The following is a 23,284-nucleotide window of genomic DNA, read 5'->3' as shown; positions in this document are numbered from 1 at the left end:
TATTTAATATAGCTACAGGAACGAATTATATGATTGTAATGTCAAGTACCTACATTGAAAGAGAAATGCGGGCAATGTTAACGATATAACGATAACGACCATATCAGTACAAAAAAATTATATCTTTCGCATGATAATAATTTAATTTTAATTAGCCTGGTGCTACCTAGTCGTGTCTCACTTATTTTTTTTTTTCACTATAATCAATGTGAAAATGTAATAATCAAAAATATAGCAACCTTTATTTTAGAGTAGTTTGTTCTAACATTAATGTTTTGAATGAAACTTTTTCACCGTTTTAATTTAGAAGGCTGCAAGGTATTGAATTGAAGGGCGTTGATCGAATTCCGTGCCCGGTACAAATGACAAAACATTCCAATCTTCGGTTAATTGAATCCTGTAGGCCTTCATTAGAGGGTGCGGTACAAATCGGCAAAAACGAACTTTTGCCGAAGACCACCGAGTGCGGACAAAAACCACAAATGACATTGAGGAGGTGGCGCGGATCGAATAATTAGGGCGCGTGCTCACCAAATAACTGAGATACAGAAATGTTGCTTCAAAAGTCTAGAAAAAGTACAAGTGGATAAGTAAATATTTTTCATAGGTAGAAACGAAGAATGGACTCATCTTAATGGACGAAGTTTCACTCAGTCAGTTGAAGTATTTAAATTTACGGCGAAGGGATGTTATACGGCCATACTGCCAATTTCCGAAGAATATTGTAAAATTTTAGGGTTTAGGGTTATGTTCTGTAATAAATTTCAAAGTAAACTGCATATAAAATTACCTGTGATATTTACGGTCAATTTACCGATGAATTTTCTGTACACAACAATTTATTAGAATATCAGAAACAGGGTCATTTTTTTAACATTGTTAATGGTTGATTGGTTGTGGTTTATGTGGATATAGATATTAGAAGCTACTCATCTGGACCCTCTTTATTTTTGCTCAAGCCAACTTGGCTTTCACACTTGAACATCGTTACTCCTTCATAAAACTTTGTGCTGCCTGAATTATCACATGCTGCGTAAGTACACGCCCCGCCCTACAAGTGATGTCTCAAATATGCTTTCTCGGTGTAATTACTAAGTTGTATAACAGAATATTTGAACATACGTATTTAAGAAAACGAATTACCTAATATTCTTGGTAGCCTCGCCCATGATATTACTTGAATCAATTTTACTAGAATTAATTACGTCAAGCGAATGTATACATAATGATATTTACAATAATAAATATACTTATCTGAGAAAACTAAACTGAAGCATGCACTTAGTAATACATATACACGTGTGTTTAATTATCATAGTGCTTGTTTGTATAAATCCGCGCTCTGTGCTACAAGTTCGTATGGACTCGTAGCTCCGTCGTAGCTCGTAGCATTCGAGTGCTACGACGTGGCTACGACGCTTAGCTGCGTGTCGTTGGTAGACGCGTCCCAAGTAGCAAGTTATATTCAAGTAATGAAAAGTTTTCTCATGGCTCGCTTTTTGCTTTTGAGGATAATATTAATGTTGTAAGGTACATGTAGAATATGATACATTTAATTGCGTACGTATGTGCTAAAGTTTTACGTTTTATTTAAGCCATTAAACAAAACACATCACATCTCACAAAATAGATATTGTCAAGTCAATAGAAGTAGCGACGCGCTTCTGTTAAGCTTTATCCCTCATATTGTCGAGTCTGCATCTAGCTGAAGTTAGCTAGATAACAGTGGAGACTAACTAGTTTGCGATTCCAAAGAATTCCAATATCAGTGGGTGCGGCATATCGCGAAAGCTGGGAGTGTCCAGGGGGGAGGGGTGTAGAGAGGTGTACAGTTTGGGGGCAACAGATCGCGAAGTTGGCGTCGCCGTTGCTGAATAATATGTTAATGCTGAAGCGACGCGTCACTGACTACTGAAGACACAAAACAAGAATGTACAGATGATACTGTACAATATTAGGTAATAGTGCAATATTTCACAGAAGCACACAGTGTGCTTAAATATAAACTATTATATTTCTTTCTATCATAATAATTTTATCTGACTAGTTAATAATACAAAATCATAGATTTTGAGAGAACACGTACTAAAGGAACTTTTATCTATGAGTTAATTCATAGGTATATTGGATGCCTTGACATCTTTATTCTTTCTCTTTAGGGAAATCCTCTGTGATAATCGGGTTTATTCTCTTGTCAGGAAACGTATTTGTCCACTATATATTTTGTGAGGCAGCCGCCGCAATACCCGCCATCGCCAATTCGCGAGTCGCGCCGTGCCCGCTGCGTTTTATTTCGTGACAGGGACTCGACTCTGTCTTCGGATTTTGCAATTTATCAACCAAACAAGTTGTGTATACTTTGTAATATTTGAAATTATGAAAACTGTAGATATTATAATAAAAGTGTACCATAACAGATTATACACTAAATAAAGTATAAAAGAGTAATTTTAGATATTCTCGAAAAACATGATGAATATTTAAAATTTTCAAGTAATAGGTTTAGTTTAATTATTTGACTTTCTACAGGAATACCAGAAATTTTCGGGATGGTTATATAGACGAACATGTGCTTTCTGTTACCACGTGTGTTCACGCCCAATATGTTTTACAAAATCACAGGAAAGCTAGGGAAAAGATGTTGTAGACGACATCACATGAGAAGCCAGAAATAATAAGAGATAAGGCGGCTCCCACAAATACGATGCATGGTGCCCATGGTGCCGCGTATTAACTAAGCCTTCGTTTCATCCCTCCGCCAATTAATTTAAATTGCTTGGTTTCATTTAGCTACATAATGTTTCTAGTAGGGATTATTACGTTTAATATTCAGGAGAAATACCCTTGAGTCCCGTGACCCGACATAAACTAAGTAATATACGAATTTTATCATAATGTTTATTAGTGTCATATTTCCAGTATCCTAATAAACTACTCATTACAATATAACTTTATTTTCGAGTTCAGATCTACTTTCTTACATGTATGAAATGCTTTCATAATAAATTTTCATATAAAACGGTAATCATGATATTTTTCTTATTAAATCATGAATGAAAACAAGATAAATGAATTGTATCTGCTTCATATTAAGTATTTAAGAAAATAATAAAACTATAAACTTTCATATTTTATGAAAAACAAATAGATACATCATATAAACAACAATTCTACCATAATCAAACGCTTCGATTCAGTTCAAAAATACTTTTGTTTCTGTATTGTCGGCATTCTCTGTAAAAGTGAAGTGATTCTCTGAACGCTGTGAATGCACCGTAGTCTGCGTCTTGTGAAATATTCTGATCTCAGATTATAACTTCTCCAATCGTGCGTGGTTTACGCATAACAATTTGAACCAAAACTAACCTAATCTAACCCAACCTAAAAGTTTATTATGCCACATTTATCCGTATACCAAAAATCAATTATGCCTTAGACCTATTATGCCAAAACATTGTATGCCAAAATCGTTATGCCAAAGAACAATAAGACAAAATAGTTTATGCGATAAAAAGTAGCCCCAACACAAAGTTTTACAATCTGACTTGCATATATTATGTAGCTTGTAAGTAGTAAACTAACAACCAAAACATGAAAAACCGGTTAAGTGCGAGTTGAGCACCGAGGATTCCGTATAATTAGCTTTTTAATAACGTGTTTAATGAATAACAAAATACGTTTTGTAAGACCATGGTTGTGCTAAATTTAGTGATTCTAGGTTTAAGAGAAAAACGTATTGATGTCTTATTGTGTACTTGCTGTATAAAAAAATAAAGATCGAAGGTTGAAAATTGTGAGACAAATTTGAATATTTTATTGAATAGTCAAAGTGGTATAACAAAAAGTGTTGATGATTAATTTGTTAATGTATCGATCTCTCGCATAAAGCTAAACATTTAGATTGCCGCTCCAAAAACATTGTAATGAAGAAATATTTTCGTTTTTCCTTCGCAACAATGCTGCTTTCGTTTGGTGGAGACAATGCGACTTAATGAAACATGACGAAATACAAAAGCTGAGCTTATCTAATTTACGACCACCCTTAATAGAACCAAAATACAAGGCCATTGTGTAATACAATCGTACGATTATTTTGGTTAATTCGTAGTCACCAATGACAAAATATATGTCTTGTTCATATGACTGAAATAATTTACCTCAATTTTAGTTTAAAGTAACCCGGAATATTTTTTCCTTATTTAGCAGTAGTTCCGTGTTTTGAGTACCAGTAGTTCGGTAGAAAATAACCATATTTTTCATCATCTGTACTACTAGCATTACAGTTTTATGAACTACAATGCAAGAACAATATTAAAAATATTAAATCATTTTTTTGCGCATTTTCTTGCTTAAATGCACAATTTCGAAACATTTGCTCTTGTTTCATGAAATAACACCTCTTTTCATCACAGAAAGATAAAAAGTCCTCAACATGTTTATTTAAACAACGGAATAATTCAGTTATTTTCTTACGAGCCTCATAGCCGTTGTCCGAGTGGAGCCCCGCATGGTTTCCAGCGACCTTCACATTATTATGCGCATTTTGTTACGCTCAATAAAATCTTGCGCGTGTTCCGATCGCTACCGTGCTCACACAAATTCAAAACCAATTTGCTTGATTCTATTTTGAAATTATAATATTCCGTAATGTATATATACGGTTTTATTTCAGTAATTATATGGAATCGACCCGCGGACGAAAAACGCAACATAGCATTCTTTTTATTTGAAAATTACTCATTAATGCATCGCAATTTGTTTCCCAGGTTTAATTCAAAATTATAAGTTAACAATTTATTAACATTCACTTTGGAAATAACTACCGTGAAATTAACAAGAATTTCGAAATTGGTTGACAAGAAATGGATGATAAATTAACACGCGAATATGAATCGAATCCACGTCTCTGTCGATCCGTGGCACCTGCTCGGCTCTTCCGACTGATCTATAGAGAAGAAGTCCTTTAAAATAAAGAAGTTTGTTCAAACAAACAAACCAACAAGTCCTCACTCACCATGACGGCGTTGATCTTGAAGTCCATGTGGTTCTTGACCTCGGCAGCCAGCTCGCGTACCAACAGCAGCCCGTCCTTGCGCGCCACCTCCACGTTGTACTCGTGGTATTTCTGTATAATAATGAAACTATCAGTTATATTACATATGTATAGAAGTTGTAATCATAAATCTATCATTATACATAATTATAGCTAAGAAACAAAACAAAGTCACAGCGGACTCGTGGTACAGGTCCATGGTATTAAAATGGGGCAGAAGACGTCCAGCAGGAAATGAGTTGTAAAATGAGTTGCTTAAGATCACATCGAAAAGCACGGAACAAATTCGAATTTTAACTGCACAAAACAGGAAGAAGAAATGAAGGAGTATAATACCAAACTGATTGATATATTAAAAAATAGTACATACATCCCTCATCTGATGTCTCAATCCTGCGCGATCGACGGGTTAACAATGAAAACGTACATTATACTGAAAAAATATGAATTCTGAGTTTAAACTGCATGGTCGTTTTAAATATTTCCAATGGTTTAAATTATCAATAATCCTGAACGCAATAAATTGCTGTGAGTTATGATCAGATGTTATCTGTTTAACTATGACTTGTGCGGTCATAAATAATTAAATTCGTAGGTGTTTCGTTTCAATTTTAATAAAATATTGAATCTCTTTAAGCAATTACCAATTATGTAGATCATATTATGTTGAATCCAAAATGTATTCAGTGGCTTTATGACAGTGGAAACAAATAACTCCTAAGAAATTCTGGTAATATCTAATAATCCTTGTTTCAACTTTGAACCAGTATGTCATATGACTTATAAGGCACTGTAAAAAAACTTGTCATATTATTTGATCATATTGTTATTACGCTATTATTATAGATATGGTATTTCTTGAATTTTCTGCTACCCGCACTTAACACAATATTTATGATACAAATAATAGAGTGATGCGAAAATAACGCGTAATTTAGTGCGTTCATGATAAACATCGGCAGGCATGTAGCGCGCGCATAATTCGCGAAAATGACAATACTCATGTCCTATTTGAGCTACATTACACGCTGAGTTATTGGACCCAACATGGCGGCGAGACTCCCGTCACAAAATAACTAAATAATAGAAAATAATAAAATATAAACTGTACCTATAATTGGTCCTTGAATATTGGATATTGAACTTAACACTGAATTAGGATTTCTTTATGGTTCGACAACTAAGTCAAGGAAATAAAGAGCTAAGCTATGTTTGAAAAATATCGTTGATAACACATATTTCAAATAATATATTTTTAAGGGCGCAGCTTCGTACCTCTATGTATTTTGTAACTTTTAATACATTACATGAGTCCTTCACTTAATGGTTACTATCATATAACAGTGTGTTGAAAATTCACAAATCTAAATGACAACAGAGCCACGTAAATCATTTTTGTTATTTTCCTATAGTATCTGGTATCTATAGTGTATATAGTCACAGGCCTGAACCCTGTCAGTCTGTGCAACTACATTTTCTGATGATTTTCTACAAACTCCATGTTTTGTGCTCGTACTGGCAATACGGCCGAGACCTGTCAAATTTAAAAATGGAACGAACACGTCCGGAATTTGGCGGATGCTGGCTGCCAAATTATTATTATTCGAAGAGCCAGCTCGTGTTATTGAATTTTGGATTGTGTTGTTCACGAGGTCTTTGTAGTACGCTCTCAAATCTAACCGCAAATTATATAAGCTCCTATGATCTTAAATAATGGGGAGCTAAAAAAACTGAAAATCATAAAACTAAATAGCAATCTAATTTACGTGTTAACACGCATTTCTAGAGCTAAGCTAGTTTAATGAGAAATAAATGTTACTGGGCTCAAATTTTTTTCTATTGAAAAAACTAAACATTTTTTTAAACGTAAAAATGTGTTGAGAATAATGTGACGCACAATACACATTTTACACATTACACCTTTTTATGGAACACTCACTCCTGTTATTCTTACACTACCCGGCACATTACATTGTCTTGAGCGACATCCGAGAGCCACTCTAATCGATAGCCAAATGTTCCATCGGAAAGCATTTATATAAGACGTTTGGATGGGATGGTTTTGTTTACTTCCCGGGTGGTGCACTAAGCCGTCAACTTTGATTGAAAAATATGCGGAGTGTGACCAAATGGACCCAATAGGAGTTTATTCCATTGGCACATTTCGATAGGTAGTATGCTCCCAAAATTACTATCTTAGATTTAAAAAGGCAATCGTTTATTTTTTTCGAGTAGTTCGGGACGGTTGGGAGAGTCTCGTTGTGACTGCCACACAATTTTGTTTGTGTTTGTGAGACATTTTGTGATAGCTATATTTATAGCTCTCATAAAATGTCTTACTAATTAATAATAAAGCAATATCTTATCGAATTAATCTGTGTGATAGCGTCCCGTATAATATCGTCTAACTAACGTTTAACTTGGCATATTGTGTGAATATTCAGGGAACTTTTCAGAATGGGTCTCACAGCCGGACTGAGGTGAGGTGAGGAGAGGTGGGCCCCGCGGTGAATACACACTGATTTGATTTATGGGTTCGTTTGCTCAAGGAGTAGTGAAGGGACTCATTATGTTTTTGTCGGATAAAATTTTATCCTATTAATGTTATAAATGCGAAAGTTTGTGAGTATGTGTGTATGTATATATGTATGTTTGTTACTTAAACACGCAGAATCTACTGGACGGATTGTTATGAAATTTGGTACATGGGTAGAATATAACCTGGAATAACACATATGAAACCTTTTATGTCATTGAGCTAATTAAACACAACGACTATACACTCGCTATGTCTTATAAAGCTACTTACATACTAATCACACTCCTCAATCTCACTTCGGTTACAGTATGCTCTCAGATCTCTCCTTTAAACTAAGGTAAACATCCCCGTTAATATTCCATCTAAGCGTTTAATCATGGCGGTGGCGAGTGGTCCGGTGTCGTCGGCCGGTCCGGGCCCGGGGGGACACATTGCCTAACAACGAACCTAAATTCAATTAAGCCAGTTAATTTAATCCGCTTTGTACGCAACGCCATCCTCTGATTTGTGTTTGTTTTCACTATTCCACATAAATAATCTGTATAGTATATAATAACAGTTACAAAGGCTAGAACTTTTGGGTAACAACGCTTGACCTTTAATTAATTCACTGATGATGTTTGTTTAGCGACTTTACAGGGCATCGAGTAGATTTTAGAATATGTATTTTAAACCGTGATTCACAAATTTTAATAATTTATTCACTATTTGGGAATTTTACTCGTTCTGCTGGCCTACCTCACTATACCTGGCCTATATTACTATTAACGGCAGTTACGGTTTTGCAAAGTTAAAATAATTGGACAACACTCAACGGCTCACATTTAGTTTACAAAGATATAGGTAGTTTCAGTGGACAGCCGCCATCTTTGAGTTAGTAAGGAGTGATCATCGTCTTGCCCTGACTGACCTTTGGAGTGAAAATCTTTAGATGAACGAAGATATTAACTAGAATTAAGCTATATCTTACAGTCGCATTGAAATGTGTAAATATCACACACACATTAATCTATTAACTCTATGAGAAGAACTTTGGCAGTGAAAAATGTACTAATCAGGATTTAACACGATTTCTAAACTAAAATCTCTGGTAATAGAGTTTAAAATAAAATAGCAAAACAGTGTGGATAAAAACGCATGGTCACGACCCGCGGCCGGTCCGGTCCGACACCGGTTTCTTGTGCCGGACAGGATTTTCCACTCCGCCCTATAAAATAAAGAGACTACAGAAACGACAATTTTAGTAATGTGCCATAGTTTTCCGGTTTACAATTAGAAATTTCCTAAATTATAAAAAAGTCATCTTAATAACCAGCATATTAACATTTCCAAACAATATCCAATATAAAACCATGTAGACTGCAAACAAACTGACTCGATTGAGAACTATGATTCCATTATTAAACTTCACAGCTTTTGGTACAATTTATATTTCCATTTAATTTTAGACTAAAGCTACCAAGTCACGACATTTACGAAATATCGCTGACAAACTTTGTGATATTTCTACACTTTTATTATTTTGTGTCCTCAGGCCGCATTTGCGCCTCTCACAAGGGAACTCCATTTGCCTACAAAAAATATGTACGCAAAGGATGGGAGCTGGCCGGTCGCCTGCTTACCACTAAATTCTACTATTCAACATAATGTATAGATTGAAATGATGGAAGTAGATACTGTCAATAATACTGCAAATAAATATTTAACAGTTTCCACGTAAATCCCCGTAAAGGGCGAAGTTGGTTTATAACAACGACGACATATTGTATCGATAGCGATCAGCTGGATTTAGCTTGAGAGAATAATTTAAAATTGTATATTGTTATAGTAAACTACTTTCAACTATACTATAAGAACGATTTTTTCAAAAATTTCACGGAAATAATGTCCGAGCAACAGACAGTATCCTTATTATGTCTATTTATATTTCTATGTAAATAATTAGCTAAGTGTATATATCTTTATTTAATAATTGTATTTTTATATTTACTTAAGCGAAATAGTACAGAATGGTTGCTCTTTTGATACCGTGTAGGCGCGCCTTTATCAACAGAGCTATCCCAGCGCGAGCAGTTTAGCCGATGTTCCACATGAGGAGATGATTTGATGTGAGATCGACTGGAAATGCCGGCGCCTTTGATCTATTGCCGGTGACATCCGAAGGGCAATCTATGCTTCCCTGCGTGGACATAACGGCTATTCATACTAACTGTGTTTAACTATGTGAAGGTTAACTTTCACCAAACGTGTGAATAACTCTAACTAGAGTTTACTAATTAGGGTTCTTCGAGTATTTCCATCTGGATTTCTCACCTTCGGTTTTTAAGTCATAAAATTGATGACTGGAAGAGATCCCTCCATGGGATAAGTCCGCCGTTGCTATTAGCGTTTCAATGTTTTGTGTAAATGTATTTTGTTTAGACAATAAGTTATATTAAACAAATTGTATACCATTTATGGATTATCTATTTAATATGTGCGAAATCATACAAGAACGCACATTTACGTCCTTTAAAAATACAGAATGAGACTACGCTCTACCTATACTATATTCAATGTATCTAAACATTAAATAAATACTCGTCATCCATATAGATTTAAGGTATAAATCAGTGAGTCAATTAAGTGCACGCCTTCGCTTATGAAATTAAACTGGCCAAAAGATTTATACCCAAAAGCGTCCGTGCCGAAGTGACACTCGACAATTAAAGTTCCAACGCCCGTCAAATTCGCCAACTTCGTATACCTAGGGGCGATTAATTAAAAATGTATTACTAATGAAATTTAAGTTTCAGAATGGCGGCCGTCTCGGAATTTCATATTCTCGTTACAATGTCGAGATTGTAATCCGCTTAGTGAACATTTATTCGTGCAATACTTAATTTTAAATAATTTGTGGAGAGGGAGCGAACGCGGACATTGAAATTGAAAATTAGTATTGTAATGTTGTTTTTCAGCATATTTATTTATTGTGAGTTCATTTTTTTTGATAATCATTTAAAACGTTGCCCTAGGTATGTATAATAATTTTAATATACCTACTCACTTTCAATTTACATTTAAAACTTAATCATATAAAAAGTAAGGAAATACAATGTTTCTCTTGTACTTGTGTAAATAGAGGGGTACATCATAATCCCATTCCAATCCGTATTGGATGTTCCTAGTACCCGCACCGAAGCTCGTAGCTCGTAGCGACGTAGCTCGTAGCGGTCGAAGCTCGTAGCAAAGTTCTACAGTTTAACCTAATTCGCTTACTATTCGATGGAACTATATATTTGTATCATTTGTAAACATTTCTCTGTGATTTAGATAGGTGATAATTAGTGATTACTATTGAAATGGAAATAGTTCGTAAAAATATATTGAGAATTTGAATTTCAACTATGTGTTATTAAATTCCACATTTATTCAGTAAGGTTACTGACTAAAGCAAACTATTCTATTTTACGCCGATTTTGTCATTCCTTTCTCCATTTTCCACTCCAATGGGCCGTTCCACTACGATTTCTATCCATCTTTGATTTCTCGAACTTCAATGTATTTGCAGCTTTGAAAAGCACAGTATCTGTCGCTGCCGGACGTTTGTAGAAATCCTCGCTGCAAAGTTCTGCAGTTTAACCCAATTGAATTCTCTTCTCACTGAAAGCCTTCTCTGTTTGATCTCCGTTTTGTGAGGACGAGGTGAAAGTGAACAGCTTCGTGAATGTAATGAAAATACCTTAAAACTGTTTGAAACTAGTTCGAAACAATGTTGAAATTAATTTTTTAGTTATTTTCGTTACTTTTATTTGTTTCTTTAGGTAAAAAAAATAATGATAAAACAAATAAACTTCTAACATGCATTCTCCGACTAAGTAATCTGTTAAGATAACGTTGGTAAGATTATTGATGGACCGGATTGACTTATGACTAATTTTTGTTGTAAGCTCATGTTAATGTTTCTTCTATAACTGAAAATACATTGTACGTATTTCTAACTATACTATAAAAATAGAAAATAAATATAAAAATTCGATTCGATACGATAAGATAGTGTAGCAGGATAAAATAAAAAGATATATGAGTGATGCGCCGCGGGCGGTCGATCTGGCGCCGCTTATATTGAATAAGTTCAGGCAAGTTTTCGCGAAACATTATATTGGTACCCGCACAGTTTTGATTGTTTTATTACTGCCACGGACGTAATAATGAAATATCGACGAATTATTTACCTTAAGGTATTTATTTAAAGTGACATTTATTACAAAAGTTTGCGGAATGACATTGTTATTATTGGCGGGAATACTGGCAGGTGTAGCGTAGGACAATCATCTACCAAGGCGGAAAGACGATAGATTTACATATAAAAATATCGCATTTCTCTTCTTAGACTTAGTCTTGAGAGTCGCGACATTAAAATGGAACTGGGTGGGGTTGAATCTACGATGGAGTAAAGCTGTGGAGGGGTCGATGATATAAGGAATTTGCTGGCAACAATGATATAAGGATGGCCCAGGACATGATGGCGAGAGGAAAGAGGTCACGGAGGGCTGTAGACGATGATCTTCTAACATTGCTTATGAACATGATACTAGACACAAGTTTCTTTCAAGCGATCAATTTTTTCACATATATTTACATAGACACAGACATTTCTGTAATAAAATAATCGATTTGAACCACTAATGAACGAAGTATGTCTGCATTGTCTCCCTGGTTGTCTAGCCATTGTGTTCGCAGACAATTGGAATGCAGCACTGACATTTCCAGCGACTTGTTTGGCGTGTTATAATTAGCTGTTGTTACTAAACAAAATCTCTATTTCAGATTTCACTTCAAACTACAGAAAAAGTGCTATGTTGGCATTGTACGTTTCGTATAAATTTCAGCAAAGAAAATTACCAATCTGTTTTTCTTAGTTACCGTCTGACCGTTCCTAATAATCTTATCCAGTAGTCGTACTAGTCAAAATACCTCGACTCGAAATAGTTCGACTAGTAAGGCTTCCAGGAATGTCTCCCAGGAATTACTTAATACGAAGTAAATGTGATAATTATATCAATACTAGTAGTTTACAGCTAAATTACCATCCAATCCAAATGTTCGTTCAAATAGACGCCTATTCATAATTCATATATTAGTCGGAGTTAACAATCACTTGTGTTGATTATTGTGTTTGTGAAAGCGTACGTTGAGCGTATCTCGAGTGTATCTGATCCGCCGAAGCCGGACCGACAAGTATCTGGGTCGGAGGGGGTGAGGGGGAGTGTGAGAGGTGTGAGGGTGGCTCGGGGTGTGAATACTCTAGCAGTGCATTTTTGTGCGAGCGCGTCCGACCGACAAGCCTAGTTACTGGCTTCACACGCCGGCCTCGATCAGGAAAAACAGGAAAAACCCACACTTCCCACCTCGCTCTCGAAAACAATAGGCCGGCTAGCGAATACTCACGTTTTGTATCTGGTTCATTTTTGTGAAGTGTCTTCCGAATTCCCATAAGTCCACGCCGAATTTTAACGCCCAGTTTTTGACTCTGCAACAAAAAATAGTTTTTAAATTTTAATGTCGCAAAAAAGTCAGGAAGTTTCAATGAACTAAGTAATATTTGAAATTGAGCAAAATCGCGAGCACAGCGTCATAAAATAAATTCTTTTTTCAATTTCTTAATTTTTTCAAAAAATGATTTCTTTATATTGAAAAAAAAGATGGAAAATGATACGACGTTTGTCAAGAAAAATCTTTTTTAAAGCATTTACCATAACACTGTCACAGCTCACAGGGAAGTAAATGTGATTGGGGGAAGCAGGTTAAGCATTTTTTCCAGTTCGCCAGCGACCCCTTATTTCATATAAATTCGTTTCGAGAGTTCTACATTTATATTTGTCATATTTCCAGGGAATTTAAATGTATAGCAATCATTGTGACGGGATGTGCCCAATTTAATTAACGGTGAGAGCGATATCTGTCACAAATGAAAAATTAATAGAATGATAGCTGACGTAAATCCCTTTTGGTTAATTAATTTTATTATTTGTTAACAGAGAAGAATAATTCGTTTAGTATTGTACTTTTCTACTGCTTCGAACTTATATTGAAAATAGCTTTTCGTATTAGCAGAGATTAATTTGCATTGAGAAATAAAATATATAATAAAAGTAAATATTTTTTCCTTGCAACCAGAATATTGGGCCATTTTAGGTACGCATTGGAAACCTAGCATTGAGCAACTTGGAAGGAGATGGTAGAAACGGTGCCTAGCAGCGAGACAGATTAAGAGAAACAAATCTGATTAAATTTTTTTTCAACAACAATATGATAAATTAACAACATAACTTATTTATGTAATAAAACTAAATCACCACCATAGTCATAGTCATCGTATTCTCATGGCTGAGGGTCGTGACCACCAGCTATAGCTCTCTTAACTAGTGTACCAGGTAATTATTATCCTAATTGCACTACCAAACTACTACACAAAAGTTGCACAAGTACGGTTGACCGAACTACCAACGCAACGCCTGCTACTACAATTAAATATAGATGAACAATTCATCTATATTTCTATATCTTTTTTAATTTGAGGCGATACCTGCGGCCTCTGGCGGGTCACGATTCTGAATGTTTTCCCATTAATTCTCATCTTCAGCGAGAGAATAAAAATTTCACAAACGAGATTTTAAATCATCGCCATTCAATTGACTGCGCAGACCGTTTTCATGGCCGGACAGAAACATTGGGTCCGTCCGCTGCCAGCGTACATAATAAATGTCCGTTTATGATTTTTTTTGTGTTCATGTTGTTTAGTTACTACGTGCGTTTGTCGACGAGTCGCTAAATATTTGTGACTTGTATACAAAACAAAGTTTGGCCATTGTACCAGTACCACTGTACCAATGGTCTGCGCGCTCGACCAACAGTAGCGATGGTTAAGCAATGGTCGATGGGTGATCGAAAATTGTTCTACCTCGATTGTCAATCTTGATCTATCAGAAGGTACTGTGAATTGATCTTGGCTGTATTTACAGTCGTTAAAATCCACCGAACCGCATTCGGGCATAGTGGGTCATGTCATTATCCATCCAGCCATAAGAAAGGCCATTCTCCCAAAAGTGGGGACATTAAAACGACTATGATGTTGAAGTGAAACTTAATAACTGTGAAAATAAATTATGTGGTGACGTTAAATAAAATATCGTTTGGCTTCATCTAGATACATTGGTGTTCAGAGATCCTATGAGAGACTCGTATGTGTCTCCTTTCTACACCTAATAAACGGAGTAATAGGTACTTCGTCATGTAATTTGAAATATGTTAATCATGAAGAGTAGAAAAGTAATCTCGACCTAATAAATTAAGATTGCCTCAGAGTGAATTGCGGCTTGATTTACAGTATGTTTACATAAATTACCATTCTTGCTTGCTCAGCGCCTTGGCTTGCCGACTCTCTTAGAAAATCCATCAAATAAATTTGTAAACAAATACTTTCGATCGAATAATGTGCCAAACAATTCAAGGAACCGTAAATAGGGAAAAACGAAGGGGTGTGGCGCGTAAATATCTCTCTGGGGTAAATGAAGATGCTGATAGATATGACTCTTTATAGTAACGTGCTATCGACCGCATATCATGTGGCTCGGCATCGGATCGTTACGTCGAGATAATAACAGCGAATTTGCAACGAATTTTGGTAGCTTGATGTGTTGTTGACAGTACTTGTGATATCCGTCTCGGTGGTTCCGTTGTTGTGGTGTGTCGTATGAAGATACTTTACTTATATTATTATTTCGTAATATATTTCTACACGTTGGATATTTTGTCTCTTTGAACTGGCGCGAGTCAACAAATTCCACTTGTATATTTTGTCGCCAACTTGATTTACGACAATAAGACATTTTCCTTGTATACTCTGCATACTTCGTTAATCTCCATAAACGATTTTTCAACCCTCAAAAAAGGCAAACATATGCACGTAAAATATTACAAAAGAATTACATTTTTTACGTCGAGATTACAAACGATTTGCGGAAATTTTGAAAAGGGTCCTTGCCTTTTGACTTATTGTCCTGTAAGTGTATTCTAATTGAACTCCAATGAACTGTGTTATCTTGTTTGACTAATTTATTCAAAAGAAATTCACAGCAAAATATGTTTTCTATGAGTTTTGTTATTAAGTTAAACAAATATATTTTTAATGAAAATATCTATTATTATGACAGGAGAAGCAGAACACAAAAATACTACACAGCTATTATTATATAATTTTTTTATTCCCAACAATAGAAAAGCCAGAAGATGCTAACACAATAATGAAAGAAATAAAAATGCCAAACAACCGCCGAATTTTCTGGAAAACTTGGTCCTTTCCTTATTCCGTCTGGTTTAATTCGAGTCGTTCTACAATGTGCTCATTAGCAATCAGAGAATGTTTCGCGGCATTGTCGGCACAAGTTTAGCCGTCACGGCCAGAAGTTTCGAATTTAAAATTATTTAAAGTGCTCTCGCGGACCGCCAGGTGGCCGCAAGCGTCCGAGACGGAACGGAGCGACATGATTAGCTATCACGTCTTTGGGCTTCCAGAAATTTAGATGTCCGTCCTTCCATATAACATACGTTAGGTAGAATACTTATTTATAACTTATATTTATTCTGTAAATGGAAGTCATCTAGAATTCAATAAAAAGTTAATCTTTCTATATTTACATATGTATTATATATTTCTGAGACATGTTTTCGATATCATAGACCTTTAAGAATTTCATCTCTATTGTGTAACATATCACATCTGCTCTCGGGCCCTCAAGGTTTGTGAGGCGCAAATTACATTTAGTTTTAAGGAGTCCCTGATTACCAAGAATAACAGAGTAAAGGAGACTGCAGAGATCCGCTTAAAATATCTTGTTACTGTAATCGGTTTAACCCTAGCTCGGCGTGGGTTTGCAGCCCATAACCCGTCCCAGGTGAGCGGCGTAATGCTGCACGGCACAATGCATCGCTGTGCATTTGTGAGTGAATACGGCCACAACATTGGCAAAAAGATCAAAAAGATGGTTTTTATGTAAGTATATTTGATGTTTGTACCTTCGTACGCGGCAAAAAGTAGCATCCAACTCTCCAACTATATCCACACTCAACTATTTCTTTTATCTATGCTCCACACTAAAAATCACCCAAATCCATTGCCGTGTTCTGACGTTAAAGAAGGACAAACAAACATACTTTCACATACACATATAATATTAGAACCTATGGAAGTATGGATGTCTCACGCTCGCTGCTTTGCAACTTTTATCGTGTAGATAACTGGGATGCCACGTAACCCGATTTATTTTATTATTTCATCTGAGTTTATATCTCGTGTGCAGGCGATGATATGGGGCGATCGAAGCAATGACTCGATGCGAAACGATATCGAGACGCAGCGCCTTCGCATCAAAATTTAAAATTATTTTAGATTTGCTGGTAAGCCGCAGCGTCGATTAGATTTATTCCGAAAAAATCGATTTATTGATCTGTTGAATTGATCTAAATATTTCATTGACTGAGTTTTGTCTTTTAAGTAGCGGTGGCAAAGGCTTGTTATTAAATTATGAGTTACTGAAACAAGATAAAAAATGTAACAATAAGCTTATTTCATAATTAAATAAAAAGTCTGTGTCAGTTATAAGACATAGAAGATTGCTAGATAATATAATATCTATTGTATGAAGTTGAGCGTCGGCTCCCGACAGGCGAGGGTCCAGAGTTAGTTCATTAAAGATAGAGCGCGATGATATCTCGGTTGCAGTAGTCGATAACGGTTGTTTTATTAATCAGCGTCGGAGCGCTGGCAGACGGGGTGTCAGACGCGCTCTGCCCTTACGTAAGCTAGCCTCCGTAGTACGCGCCACCCCCGCCCCCCCACTGTCCCGCAGCCTCCAGCACACCCCCGCGCTAGATCAATACCGGAGCCGGCGCCTTTGACATGTGCCCCGCGTGCCGCTCCGCAAATATTTACGTTGCGGAAACAGATCATAACTAGTTTTATTTCCAATTTGATTAATATTAACCTAATCTTATTTTATGACTAAATTTTACTATACTGTAGTAAGAAGCGGTGGCGGCACAGTTAAGACACCTGTGGCAGTACGCCTGTGGACGATTGCTCCCAGATTCAAATCCAAGACTATTCTGCCTCATGCGTGGCATTTTATTAGAGCACTAATTGTTTCAGGACCGTAAGGAGTAAACAGGTTTCTTTCCATCTAGTTAATGATTTATCTAACCTAATATAAATAAACCTAATGTAAACTAAAGACAAAACTACACCATGTGACATTGTTAAGAAAGGCGTCGTGGTTGTTCGATAATACGCAATGACACGTGCAGGAAGGAACAGGAGTCAATTCACTGTGAATTAAATTATTTTTAAAAAACCATAAAGAGTATTCCATTTTAGCTTCGATGTAAAACTATTGGAAGCATGGAAGCGGAGCGAGGCTGAACAAACTCCGGCACTGTATTAGCTGAAGTGTACATCTCGCAAATTTACGTACATACGAGTATAGGTAGAGTTCAAAGGTAGGGAATTTAAGTGGTTTTGGTACAATCATGAAATAATAATAATATTCTTTCTAATACCATAATCAAATTTCATAATGTTTCACAAGAATGTTTTTCATTGATTGATCAATTCAAATATATTTTTTAAAATCCTATTCTATTTAGAGTAGACACACAAATTTTCAACATATTTCTTTCCAAAAACTAAATATTAAGGATTAAAAATAAATATTTAAAGTATATATTACAAATTCTTTCATGTGAAAGTTTTGAGAAGAAATAGTATGAAATAAACCGTATTGCGTCTGTTTTAGCAGAGACAGAATTCTGTGATTGTGATTTTGTCAAACGACCATATATAAATGTAGAATTATTATTCTAATAAGGGATTTTCTTACTTTTAATATAACTAGGTTATAAAAAAAAAGTAACAAAATACAATGTAATATTACGAAAGATATCAGTAAAATACGAGGCATAATTCCTGATCTGACCTTTATGGCCGAATCCATTACACATGTCCTTTCTTTAGCCTCAGATATCACGACCTCCCACATCCCAAAACTTGCTCCATCTCTGGATATTGTTATTAAAACTTTGTTCGTATATTTAGGAACTCTTATTCGGTGTTATTTCATAGATAGCTTCTGGTATAGTTGATCAATAAGTCAGCTGTCGGGCTAGATTCGATTCAGTAGAATAGAATGGTTTCACCTCCACTGGAGTAGAAAGTATGGATGGAGGATGAACCTAATCTAGGTTGGAACTACACGCTTACATTTTATGAGACATTAAAAAACTTTAAAATGTTGTAATGTACCGCACTGAACTACAGGTATTATCATATCTATAAAATTTCTATGTAAACATTGCAAGCCTGCCCTGTGTTAAGTAAAACAGAAACTTTTCGACATGTTTCATATTTAAATTTGTACAAATTGAAATTTTAATCATGTGTGCTTATTTAAGGGGAGTTTTAAAATTCATGGGTAATGACGGACACTCCGCCTACGGGTCACTGCGGACATTCAGCAGGCTCCCACTTCCACGCGCAACCACTAAATCCACTCTCATCTATACCACACAAAATTACTTAGCACAGGATGTGGGTGGCAAACTTATTCTGCAGAACGTTCCGTAATCGTGATATTAAAGATTTTAATAGTAATATATTAAAATTAAGGTTCCATGCAGAGACACTTTTTTAGTTAGTAATAACTTATATCTAAGTGTCAATAGCAATACAATAAATTTAATCAATTAAACAACATCACACAAATCTTTTTTTTAATCTTGAGGCTGGATTTTCTCCACATGTAGCACACAAAATGATTCATGTACACAGAATTTTGGTATGGATGAATCTCTATGTCATTTGTTTTAGCATGAATATTATCTTCTAATAACTAGTATCTTTTAATTTTGCGATAAAATATTCATATATTCTAAAAATAAATAGATATATACACTGAATGTATTACATTTAGTTCTAAGCTTGTCTTGTTTTAAACATATTTTGTTTATTTTAAATAAATGAACAAAACTCAACGGCCCACTCTAAGCAATATGCTTGTATCGCGGATCCGATACACAAAAACACATAAACGGGTACAACACACCCACAACCGCAGACAAATATATGTGATCACAGGACTACCATGCCACGGAGGTCGTCAGTCATTCAATGGTAAATCATGTGAAAACACACAAAATAGACCGGAAACTATAAATTTAGCAAATAACTAAAACTAGCTATCCAGAATGATAAATACCATGAACATTAGGCTAATAGGAAAACCGCAACTTTTTACAATTGGCTTAATGCAGAAGCGCGGCCGCCAAATTGAACACTCATTTATCATGGATTGATCCATCTCGGGACTCGGCTGTCACTTGTGAACTTTTTCGTTTAGCAAATCGCAGAGCTCGCTGACACGTCTTTAGGGAATTCATCTTAGTAGCGGAAGAAGGGGGAGGGGGTTGTAATTGGCTGTCATTACTCTGCTTAACGAAGCCTTGATCTTTGTTTCCTGAATGTGGAAAATAAGCAATCATAATCGCAATGAGATTGAGCGTATATTTTTGTAAACTGGATTTATTGCCTAAATGCGTGGACATTTCAGTCTCCCATAATTGTAAGTAATTTATATTATTATTTTTGACATAAGCCTAGTTGGCACCGTTTACACTTTGACTACTGAAAACTAATGTTACGCGTTTTTATTCGTTGAAATCATCCGTTAGTTTCTTGCCTCGGTTAACAGTATATTATTACTGTAATCATAATAAACAATTGAATCAGTTAAATATCTCATTCCATACAAATAGTCAATAAATGCTAACAGGACGGTATACGATTGTTGATTTTATTACTTTCTAAATAATAAACACATTCATTAAAGAAGTAATGTTTACATTTGAAATAAAATGAAAGAAATGGAAAGAATCTGTGATTGATGTAGTAACTAGATCCTCGATCGCGTAGGTAAATACTCGTAGATGCGTAGGCGCTTCTACGAGCAGCGTAGCGCTGCTAGGTGGAGTGCTACGGGGTTCATTCAAAAAGTCAACCAATTATTTATTCAATCTGTGTCATGATAGAGAGTAGTAGTGAACTATCGTCGCATGTTAAATTTACATATAAACTACATAGTCTACATGTAAATGTAATATGCGACGATAATCGCAACATTGCCATGAACTTGTGATATTAAGAAAAACTTTTTGGAGAATATACCTATATTCTCCAAGACTAGAACTAGACTTACTAGAACTTAACACCTTGATATTAATTATATAACATCAACTAATAATTAATTTTACTTTTAGAATATTACTAGTTTATTGGCCGCGGTTCCACTTGCGGCAAAAACTAATATATGTCACTCTCTATCTCCACAGTAAAAGGCGCCACAATCCAATCTTCCATTTTGACGTGAAAGGGGGACTAACAGCCAATTCTATTTCACATTTATAATATTAGTATAGATTTCAAAACTGAGTTTCGAATTTTCGAATCATAATACCAGGTGGATCAGAGAAGTATGTTAGGAATGCGGACGCGTCCCCCATTGTCATAGTTCTCAAACTACATAACAACTATTAAGTTCCGTCAACTCAGTATGAATTTCATAAGTTGGGGCCTATGTGAAGCGATAACATAGATGGCGAGGAAAGTAACAAAATATCATGATCATTTTAAGCTTATGTCCAGCCATCATAACCTACATAAGAATTTACACAGTATACACGCACGCAGTATATAATTTAACACTCGTTTCAGTCGACCTTTTCTCAATTGAAGCTACTCGTATGACATCATATTGCATTTACGTACAAATTCGAGTATAATAAATTAAATAAGCTCTATTTGTCCTATTGTTTTTAAAACGGCGTCTTGTAAATATTGTTTTCAACGTACGTACCGAAATATTTATAAATAGTGCGTAAATAAATATATAAATTAATAATTCGGTGACAATATAGTGAAATGTAATATTAACCTACTATTTTAATATGTCTATTACCAGATTCTTTGTAGGTACGAGTACCTATAACCCACTCAATAACGAATATTGTACTCATCGGTTTAGGTCTACCAGTACACACGAGTTGTATCTTTGATTGTATCAATAAATAGTTCCAGGATTTTTTGTTTGTATGATTCGATTTAAACATATCTAATCTGTTTCTAAATCAAAATAAAAAAAAATTCGTAAACAATGTTTGAGCACATATATATCGATACTAAAAGTCAGAAGTAAAACTAAAATTGCCTCAAACTGGATAACTTGCAATTTTAGTTATGCATAACCATGTTGTTTATCCCTCTCTCAGTTCAACTCCAGTCATATTTTATTGTAAAAATTGACTTGACATACCTATATCGATAGTCTGAGAAAAATATTTAGCCGTTTGGTAACACCGAAAATGTCACGCAAGCTATTTATAAAGTATATTTTTTAATTTTCATGTGTAGAAAAGACAAGAAAAGGATAAAATTTAATCTCTAAAATCACTATCGAAAACTCGTAGGCGCTCGTAGACCAAGTGCTACGAGTTTCGTAGAACATCCTAAGTAACATGGTAACCAACTGAAACTGAAAGGGAATACTTAATGAAGTTTAGATATCAATCTTGAACAGCTTGGCTTTTACAGCTAAGTGAAGCTGGTATAATGGCTAAGTGAAGTATAATCCTAGACTGTAGATGTTGTGACTAAGTTTTTAAACTGTCTAATTAACTAAGTATTAATAATTGAAATTAGAAAATTTCTGGATGTTATATTAGATACATCCATAAAATCTCTAATTTCACTTATTTTTACACAAGTTTTATTGTTTGCTTTATTGGTTTAAGAGCAATTTAAATAATAGTTTTCAGTGCACATTTAACTAATAACAAAATGTTTTTGTCTTGTTTGGCCTGTTTGGGTCAGATTATCAGATAAACATTTATATTTATTCATTTAGTAGCTTTTTAATATGAACAGTTCGTATCGAGTATACTTAAAAATTGGCTTACTCTATGCTACTAGAAATAGTAAATTCCTTAGCAACAATGTTTTCGTTCAAGGTTGGTTAAATTTTTTAAAATTACAAATTCTAGTTCGCCATATTATATTAAAGTACGACAAAAAGATCTTACTCATTATGCGGGATGTCCTCGAGCTGGTTGGCGAAGACGACGCCGACGACTGCCAGCAGCAGGCTCAGCGGCCGCGACATCGCTTTCAGCACCATCGCACTCCCCACATGACAGCACTAGACCACACTGCACTGACTCTCATCGAGCTCCATTAGTCACACTATACACTACGGTGTCATTAGCCTAGCCTGGACGATAGCACATGAGTCATCGAGTGTCAAGCGGAGCCAAGTCGTGCGGGCGGGCCGCAGGGCGAGGACAGTGTCGCGCGAGAACCGGCGCGCCGCCGCACCCCCGCCTCACCCCGCCCCACCCCGCAGCCGCAGTGCCGCTGCGCGCGAATCATACGCCCAATAACGCAGCGGCCTCCTACTTATTACCGAGATTTATTTGCTCATACATAGGGTTGATGGTCGGTGACTGCTAAAATAGCCTGACACCTTTAGAAACTTCCGGTTAGACAGGTTCATATACGTCGCATACGAGGGTTAATCAAATATGGTCTGATCGTGCAGGAAGGTCGGTGC

The 23,284-nt window shown here is 35.6% G+C and overlaps 1 protein-coding gene across 4 annotated transcripts in view; it reads right to left on the bottom strand.

Annotated features, from left to right (window-relative positions):
• stol (stolid) overlaps window positions 1–23,044 on the bottom strand; it is a 53,848-nt gene extending 30,804 nt beyond the window's left edge. For all 4 annotated transcript variants that reach the window (XM_053766142.1, XM_053766152.1, XM_053766160.1 and 1 more), the window contains exons 1-3: window positions 22,758–23,044; window positions 13,023–13,104; window positions 5,015–5,125 (exon numbers count right to left, since the gene is read on the bottom strand). In XM_053766142.1, coding sequence (XP_053622117.1) covers window positions 5,015–5,125; window positions 13,023–13,104; window positions 22,758–22,852 — 288 coding nt within the window. In that variant the 5' untranslated portion in view covers window positions 22,853–23,044. The remainder of the gene's footprint in view (window positions 1–5,014; window positions 5,126–13,022; window positions 13,105–22,757) is intronic.
• Between the last annotated feature and the right edge of the window lie 240 nt (window positions 23,045–23,284).

This window comes from Plodia interpunctella, chromosome 2, assembly GCF_027563975.2.
Source record: "Plodia interpunctella isolate USDA-ARS_2022_Savannah chromosome 2, ilPloInte3.2, whole genome shotgun sequence".
NCBI lineage: Eukaryota > Metazoa > Arthropoda > Insecta > Lepidoptera > Pyralidae > Plodia > Plodia interpunctella.
Note: the sequence above shows the minus strand (reverse complement) of the source record. Positions and strands in the feature narration are given on the sequence as shown.